At 54.7% G+C, this 8,745-nt stretch overlaps 2 protein-coding genes across 3 annotated transcripts in view; both read right to left on the bottom strand.

The window, feature by feature from the left end:
• The window catches only part of LOC113959804 (olfactory receptor 52R1-like), a 1,332-nt gene extending 456 nt beyond the window's left edge, over positions 1-876 (bottom strand). The window contains 3 exon segments of the mRNA XM_027669065.1: positions 5-126; positions 129-217; positions 219-876. Coding sequence (XP_027524866.1) covers positions 5-126; positions 129-217; positions 219-613 — 606 coding nt within the window. The 5' untranslated portion in view covers positions 614-876.
• Positions 877-4,232: 3,356 nt separating this feature from the next.
• Positions 4,233-8,284, bottom strand: LOC113959816 (olfactory receptor 51E2-like). 2 transcript variants are annotated; one of them, XM_027669083.1, is made up of 3 exons: positions 5,761-6,868; positions 5,225-5,231; positions 4,233-5,191 (listed from the first exon to the last, which is right to left on the bottom strand). In XM_027669083.1, exon 1 carries the CDS (start codon positions 6,712-6,714, stop codon positions 5,764-5,766), a length of 951 nt encoding a protein of 316 aa, XP_027524884.1. In that variant the 5' UTR covers positions 6,715-6,868; the 3' UTR covers positions 4,233-5,191; positions 5,225-5,231; positions 5,761-5,763. The 2 variants fall into 2 exon arrangements, with proteins under 2 accessions (XP_027524884.1, XP_027524883.1); XM_027669082.1 differs by adding an exon at positions 7,313-8,284 and having other exon boundaries at positions 4,233-6,757.
• Positions 8,285-8,745: the final 461 nt, after the last annotated feature.

Below are 8,745 nucleotides of genomic sequence, written 5' to 3'. Positions count from 1 at the left end.
TGACGTGGTGCTGGCAGGAGGAGTGGGGGGTGACGTGGTGCTGGCAGAAGTGCTTCCTGTGGAGGGGGAGGCATGTGGGGCTCACCAGCAGGATCCCCCACACCAACCCCACGCTGCCCAGGCCCCCACCACGGGCCCCCAGAGGGTGCTGGAGTGCCAGAGCGGGCAGCAAATGGCAACAGAGCCATCCAAGGCCATGGCCACGAGCACCCCCGACCACCATGGAGAAGGTGTGGGTGGAGAACATTTGAGCGAGGCAAGAGGGAAACCCAATCTACCCCAAGCCCAGCCAGAAGCTGCCCAGTATTTTGGGCACGGTGGAGGTCGACAGGAGCAGGCCAGTGAAGGCCAGCATGGTCAGGAGGAGGTTCCTGGGCTCCTGCAGGGTGGGCTGTGCCCTCATGGCCAGGAGCAGGGAGATGTTCCCCAGCAGGGCGAGGACATATGTGATGCAGAACAGGAAGGCAATCCAGAACTGCTCCTTCTCCAGCCCAGGGATGCCAAGGAGAAGGAAACAGGGAGGATGGGAGAAGGCAGTGGAGTTCAGAGACATGAACCCTTCTTGTTTCTTGCCTGCACCGAGGGCTTTTGTGTCCTGTAGAAAAAAAAGCATCAAACACCTTTGGTCTGACCCGACCGGTGGCAAACAGGGACTGGCAGGAGGTTGGGTCTAGAAGCTCAGATTCCCCCCATGGTAAACCTTTGACAGCTGCTTGCACTGGGCCAGGAGAGCCCCTGTGAAGGAGGTGTCCTGCCAGCTGCCACTGGAAGTGCCCTGTTCCCCTTGGGGTGGGCCTGGAGCAGATGGGATTCCTCCTGGATCAAAGTGAACAGGAAGACTGCCTAAGGTGCACACCTGACACACTCCAGTGTCCAAAGGACGTCCAGCCCTGGAGACCAGATCAAAGCTGGAATGAAGGAGTGGGGAGATGGACTCCTTCGTGCTGGCCCTGGAGCTCTAAGGACGTTTGACCAGCACCATGCTGCTCTCCAACAGGAACTGAGGTGCCAAGTGCTTGTCTTGGTCAAGAAACACCCAATTAGCAAAAAGCTGAGCCAGTGCCACAGTATTTGGCAAGCCCCCCACCCCACCCACAAGCCCAGAGCTCCAGGGATGCCCATTCTGCCCCCAAAGAGACTTCTGCTCCCCCAGACCCTGCACATTGCTCTGCTTGTTTTCCCTGATACCTGGGAGAAAGGATCCCTTGAAGAGCCCTGCAGGATGATCCCGGACTGATGAGACCCTTTGAAAACCTTCCTGGAGCTGCTGGAGAGCTGCAGGGAGCAGAGGGCTGAGCAGGGTCCCAGGACAGAGCGGGGCTTTTCCTCCCTGAGGGTCTGAGGTAGCCGAGCCGGGTCTGCTCCCGCCACACCCGGAGTGAGATGTCACTGTCACCATTACAGCCCGTCCCAGCACAGCCACCAGGACCAGCTGGAGCTGGGCTCTCAGCTCAGAGAAGAGCTGCAAACCTCACAGGTACTTGGGGTTTGGAGTCACCTGCACTCTGGGAGACATTCCCTGTTTTTCTGTGTGGCTGAAAACATTCATGGAAATTCCTGATATTTCACTTCTGCATTCTCCCTCCTTCCTGCCAGCTGCCTCTGTTGGTGCTGCTCTACCTAAAAGTTCCTTTGTCCATGGAGAACACAGGGACAAGGAACACAGTTACACAATTCCCAGGCAAAGGCAGTGGGAGGTGGGCACGAGGCTGCCCAGGAAGATCCAAGGCATCAAACCTCCTACTGCAGAGCAACAAGTTCCTGCCCCAGCCCTAAATACTCACCCGCCTCCTGCAGGTCTCAGTGCAGGGACTCTGCTCTGCAGGGACCAGGAGATGTTTTTCTGCCTCCCACATCAATCCCACAGGGAGCTCTGCATCTCCCCAGCTCCTTAAGGTGCAATTAGAGAGAGAAGGAGGCAGTTTTTAACCCCCTCGGTGCCAGTGACCTCCCAGACAGGGCTGTGCTTCGTCCCGTTTGGTACCTGATTTCTTGCAGTTCATTTGGAGGAGACACAGGAGTGATCAAAGAATCATGGAATGGTTTGGGTTGGAAGGGACCTGAAAGATCCTCTAGTTCCAACTCCCTGCCATGGGCAGAGACACCTTCCACAAGACCGGAATCCCAAAATCACTGCAGCTGGAAAAGCCCTCCCAGCCCATGGATCCCCCCTGTGCCCCATCCCCACCTTGTCCCCCAGCCCAGAGCACTGAGTGCCACAGCCAGGCCTTCCTGGGACACCTCCAGGGATGGGCACTCCAAACCTCCCTGGGCAGCCCCTGCCAAGGCCTCACCACCCTTTCCAGCAGCAAATTCCTCCTCCTGTCCAACCTGAGCCTCCCCTGGCACAGCTGGAGGCCGTTCCCTCTCCTCCTGTCCCTTGTTCCCTGGCAGCAGAGCCTGACCCCCCCCGGCTCCCCCCTCCTGTCAGGGGGTTGCAGAGCCAGAAGGTCCCCCCTGAGCCTCCTTTGCTCCAGGCTGAGCCCCCCCAGCTCCCTCAGCCCCTCCTGCTGCTCCAGCCCCTTCCCAGCTCCCTCAGCTGCTCCTCACAGGAGTGGGGAGCCTCCCCTTTGCCAACTTGGTTCCCTTCTCTGGGCTGTTAAAGGTTAAATCTGGGTTTAGTTACTTGGTTTGCAATTAACACTGCTGCAGTATGAATTATTAATGCTTATTAATGCTTTCCAAACAACAGCAACCTCGCCCTTCTCTGCTCTATTGAGAGGAGAGGAGAGGGTCAGAGAGGGTCGGAGAGGGTCGGAGAGGAGAGGACTTGTATGTCATCCCCCTGGATATCCTCCAGGTCTCCAACTGCTCCAGCCCCACGTGTGTCCTCTTTGCCTCCATTGCCACCTCCAGGCTCCTGTGTCCTCCCAGTCCTCCCCCCACTGCTCCCATCCTGCCTTTCCCTCCCTCTCCTACTCCCAACCCTTCCCTTTTCAGTCCCTTCTGCAGGTGCTCCTGATTCTTTTCTGGCCCTTCTGGAGCCAGCTGGGCCCAGCTAAGCTGGACCATCCCCAGCTCTGCTCTGGCCCTGCTCACAGAGCAGACACGGGCTGGGTCCCTGCTCTGTTGGGGTTTTCCTTCTACTGCAGGAGAGGTGACCTGGGGCCTCAGCAATGGATGTTCCAGACAGAAAGTGTTTGCCACAGTTGTTGGCAAACACAAATGCTGAGGGAGAAGGCATGTTCCCTCTGTTCCCCAGCAAACTCCACGACTGAAGTTTGGAAAACAAGAAGAGAGCAAGTTTTTCTCTGTACCCAGGAGAAATCCATCAGGCCTTCATGCTCCGAGGCTCCATTAACTCTCCAAGAAATAAATTAGTAGGAAATACAATACAGCATTTTCTGGGAGGTTCATTCGTTTTTCTTTATTAATTTTTCTCTCAGCACAAAAGAAAAAAAAAAAAAGCAACATATGGGGAATGAGCAGGAGCTGTTTCTCAATGCCACAGCCGCCTGAGAAGGGTTGAGACCCAGAATGCCTTCAAAAAAATCATTCACATTTCCCAAATCACATTAGGCAGGTACAGATTGTTTTCATTTCTATGAATTTATCTTTTTTTACCCTTCTAAGCTCTAATAAACCAGAATATGCCAAAAATGACAGGGGGCAAAATTGCCTCGAAGTCCCAGATGGCAACTGCTTGTAATTCACCTAAATGAAAACTATTTATTTTCAAATGGAATGGGGTTTAATTCAGCAGAAAAGGTTATACCAAGACGTGTTTTGTGGACGCAGCACAGACTGCAAAAAGGGCACTCAGTTTACTCTCAGTGCTTGTTGGCAACTGGAAGAAACTGCACCAAACTCCACCAAATGTTGCTGCCACCTGGGGGCCCGATGCAGAGCAGTGACCTTGGGCAGGGCCCTCTGGAAGTCCTGGGAAAGTGAGGAACCCCTGGGAGCAGCACTGGGACCTGTCCTGTGTCCCGGGGAGTCAGTCCTGGGAGGGAGCTGGGGGGGCTCAGCCTGGAGCAAAGGAGGCTCAGGGGGGACCTTCTGGCTCTGCAACCCCCTGACAGGAGGGGGGAGCCGGGGGGAGTCGGGCTCTACTGCCAGGGAACAAGGGACAGGAGGAGAGGGAACGGCCTCCAGCTGTGCCAGGGGAGGCTCAGGTTGGACAGGAGGAGGAATTTGCTGCTGGAAAGGGTGGTGAGGCCTTGGCAGGGGCTGCCCAGGGAGGTTTGGAGTGCCCAGCCCTGGAGGTGTCCCAGGAAGGCCTGGCCGTGGCACTCAGTGCTCTGGGCTGGGGGACAAGGTGGGGATGGGGCACAGGGGGGATCCATGGGCTGGGAGGGCTTTTCCAGCCCCAGTGATCCTGGGATTCTGTGACACTGATGGAGACATCAGGGTTCAAGGGCACGTGGGGCTCCTGCAGATCAACCTGGTTTACAATCCCCAGTGCTGCTCTGGTTATCTGGGAGGGCTCCTGCTCTGCAGGGATTTGTGCACTTGGGCAGAGAAAACCACAAGGTTCAAATCAGAGCTCACAGAGCCCTGGCACCTCTAAAGAACCCCAAAGAAACAGATTTATTTTTAAAATGACAAAAATCATTAGGGCAAAACCTAGAAGTGACCACCCTTCACATCTGTGATTCTTTGTAAAATCCTGCTGTACAACATCCCTTCCCAGGTTCTTTAGCCTTTCCCAAAATATGAAGCAGTGTCTCCATCCTTGGAGATATTCAAAAGCTGTCTGGACACTGTCCTGGGTAACCCACTGTCCTGCTGACCCTGCTTGATCTGGGAGGTTGGACCTTCAGAGAAGATGAAGATGAACTTCATAGGTGCCACCAACCTCAACCATCCCTTGACTCTGTGGTGGCATGAAAATAAATGCAGTTTGCTCTCAGTCCTTCTTCATAATTCCTAAGTCTTGCTGATTTTCATTGTACTAACAGAGCTCTGTTGTAGTGGCCCACAGGTAGAAGAGTCATGAGAACAAAGAGAGCAAAGGCTGTTGGGTTCTCTGTTTCCTGGCAACACCCATGAAGCATTAAAAAAGCTCAAAAGCTGAAGATTTTGAACTTAATTCATAACTTCTTAGGTATTCCCAGTGTGGAGCCAAAGGTATGAAACACCTTTGATTTGGAAATGAGACTTCCTTCAGCTTGGAATTATAATTGACATTTATAACTTGCTTATTTTTTTTCCCCTGAGATGATGCTGATTCATTGAATATAATTAAAAACAAATTATTTTTACACTTTCTGAAATTTTTTCCGGAGCACCTGCTACGAGAAGGCTGAGGGGTCTTCACTGAGCACCCAGCATCTCAGAACAGGACCACAGAGGTGGAGGTTCCTCTTCTGAAGCTCATTTGTGCATCTGTAATGTAACGTGTTGTTACTATTTTACTTGGGCATTGATGCTATGGCCAAAGTTTCTGGAAGAAGTTCTGGAATGTGAATGTGCCACATGTGGAAAAGATGAATTAACAAAACCACCCCAAGCCACTGCAGCATCTGCTCTGCCCTGCCCCTGTTATGGGTGAGATGGGAACAAAGAAGTGCAATGTTGAGATGTTTTTATCAGTTTGTTGAGTCACTTTTCCTTCCAATTGCAGAACCTGCTTGGCCGGGCGTGTGTTTAGATCGCTGTAGTAGATTCTCTCCAAGTTTGATGAGGGCAAACACTCTTGGAAGGAGTTTGTAATTACTCTTTACCTTTTGCCTCCTGGCAGCACCGCAGAGTGCACCCAGAGGACAGTCCCGTGCCATGGACGCCGAGGGTGGAACGTGAGCAGTGAGGACACGGGACAGGTCACTGGGAAGTTCTGCCACCGACACGGATCAGACTCAAGATCCTCCTCTGTATCTGCTTGGTCCTCACCCCGTAGATGATGGGGTTGAGCACGGCGGGCACCAGGATGTAGATGTTCCCCATGGTGACGTGGACCAGCGGGGCCAGGTCCCTCCCGAACCTGTGCACCACGGACAGCCCGATGAGGGGCACGTAGAAGGCCAGGACCACGCAGATGTGGGCGATGCAGGTGCTGAACACCTTGAGCCGCTCCCGCCAGGCCGCCAGGCGCAGCACGGCCTTGAGGATGAGGAGGTAGGAGAGGCAGATGAGGACGGCGTCCAGCCCCATGACCAGCAGGATGGCGGCCAGGCCGTACACCACGCTGGGGGTGGTGTTGGCGCAGGCCAGGTTCATCACGTCCTGGTGCAGGCAGAAGGAGTGGGACAGGGAGCGGGACCCGCAGAAGGGCAGGGGCAGCAGGAGCAGGGGCAGGGGCAGGAAGAAGAGCACTCCCCTGGCCACGGCCGCCAGCCCGACGCGGGCGGTGGCGGCGTTGGTGAGCACGGCGGCGTGGCGCAGCGGGTGGCAGATGGCCACGTAGCGGTCCACGGCCATGGCCAGCAGCACCGTGGACTCGACGGCCGACAGGGCGTGGATGAGGAACATCTGCAGCAGGCAGGCGCCGAAGCCGATCTCCCGCGTGCCGAACCAGTAGAAGGCGAGGACGCGCGGCACGGTGGAGGTGGCCAGCGCCAGGTCGATGGCGGCCAGCATGCAGAGGAACAGGTACATGGGCGCGTGCAGGCCGGGCTCCAGCCGCACCGCCAGCAGCACCGCGCCGTTCCCCGCCACGGCCACCGCGTAGGCCCCGCACAGCAGCGCGGCCACCCAGGCCTGGGCCCCCTCCGGGCCCGGCAGCGCCGCCAGCACGAAGGACGGGCGCAGCTCAGAGCCGTTGGGGAAGGGCATGGCCCACGCCGGGGGCGACACTCATGCTACGCCGGGGCACCTCCTGCAAGGCAAACACAGACAGCGCCTCAGAAACCCTTCCCGTGGCTCCGCGTCCCACGGGATCGGCCACACTGGGCAGGCAGCTCCTCTCCCAGTCCCGCACCCCACCATGGCTGGGTGCAGCAACACCTGCGGTGACAAAATGCTGGCCTTGAGTTCAAACAGGAACTGCCTGAACTCTCTTAACGAGCAGAATAGCACAAAACCGACATTTTACATCATTAACCCCTCAGCTGAACTTGTTTTCTTTTCATTTTAAAGGACAAAATGAAAAATAATAATAATAATAAAAAAAAACCAACGGAATTTCAGTGTTTCCTGTAAAACTTCAGCTCTGCTTGATTTCTTCCATATGTGCTGCAGTGACCTGTCAGAAATGTGCTGAAGCTGGTGGTGCTGCCTCCCACGGCCCAGCCCTTCCCAGAACTGCACACGGGCACAGGCAGAATCGGCTATTTTAACTTTTTTCTGCACATGCAAATTGGATTTTCAGCCTGAAAACACGTATGGAAAAACCAGAATATCTGTAGAAAAAGAAAATAATCACATTGTTCACCTTATTCTGTATCTGCAGATTTTCCAGGAGGGCTGTGATCCAAAGGAAATGGCCACGAAGGTCTGTAAAAACCTTTGCTTTGGGTGCTTTTCTATCCCCAGGCACCAAGTCAGTACCTGTCTGTACCAGTGGCAGAACAAACCCACCATCCCCCTGCCCTGGAGGGACAGCACAAGGTCAAGTGCATAACCTGAGCCTTCTGGTTATTCCTTTTGTGCCCAATCCGTGTAAATCATGGATGCAAAGTGGGTTTACGACAAGCTCTGCAGTTTATTAATGCAATTATTTGATGAGTGACGTGGGGTTTGAAACCGTGGGGGTTTTACTGCATATCTGTGGTGAAGCCCTAAAATAGCATCGCTTTGTTCCCCTGATGTGGGGCTTTTCCATCTGGGATCTGTAACAAATAAGACTCATATTGTTGCTTTTTATACCCAGTTTACTCACGGCGTGGGTGGACTGGTGCTGTCACTGTGCCCACGGGGATGGCACTGGCAGCCCAGCCCTGGCATTAGGAACAAGGAGCCTCACCAGTCGCCAACAGGTACCTGAGGCAACTCACCTGCCAGCCCTGGAGGGCAATTACAGCCCGAGTCCCACTGGACAACCCCTGCCCTCCCATTCCCTTCCCAGGGAATGGGGCTGTGAGACAGGCACTGAAACAATCCCTGAGGCTGCAGTTTGGCTCTGGTTCTTTGGCATCAACAAATGTGTCCCTGTTTTCAGAAGTGACTCGTGATTTGAGATTGCTGGTGGGATGAGAACCAGGTGCTGTGAGGGCCTGGCTTTCTGTAGAGATAAAACTGGATATACTGGTAAAAGACAGATTACCTGTCTCTAAAAACACCAGTAAATGCACGTTTATTTTCCTGAGGGGATCCAAGCAGCAGCCACAGCAGCTCCTCTCAGTAAATCACAGAGTCACAGAATCATTTAGGTTGGAAAAGACCTCCAAGATCATCGAGTCCAACCTTTGACAGATCACCACCTTGCCATAGAACCACAAAATGGGTTGGGTTGGGAGGGACCTTAAAGTTCAGTTAATCTACCCCCTGCCATGGGCAGGGACACCTTCCACCAGCCCAGGTTGCTCCAAGCCCCGTCCAACCTGGCCTTGGACACTTCCAGGGATCCAGGGGCAGCCACAGCTTCTCTGAGCAACCTGGGCCAGGGCCTCCTCACCCTCACAGGGAAGAATTCCTTCCCAATCTCTCATCTAACCCTGTCCTCTGGCAGTTTGAAGTCATTCCCCCTTGTCCTGTCCCTCCATCCCTTGTCCCCAGTCCCTCTCCGGCTCTCCTGGAGCCCCTTTAGGCCCTGGAAGGGGCTCTCAGCTCTCCCTGGAGCCTTCTCTTCTGCAGGTGAACCCCCCCAGCTCTCTCAGCCTGTTTTCTCCTTCTTTCTTCTCCTCCTCCTCGTTCTCCCATTCTCCC

This window comes from Corapipo altera, unplaced genomic scaffold (genome assembly GCF_003945725.1).
Source record: "Corapipo altera isolate COAL_440 unplaced genomic scaffold, ASM394572v1 189, whole genome shotgun sequence".
Classification (NCBI taxonomy): domain Eukaryota; kingdom Metazoa; phylum Chordata; class Aves; order Passeriformes; family Pipridae; genus Corapipo; species Corapipo altera.
This window is presented reverse-complemented; position numbering and strand designations above follow the sequence as displayed.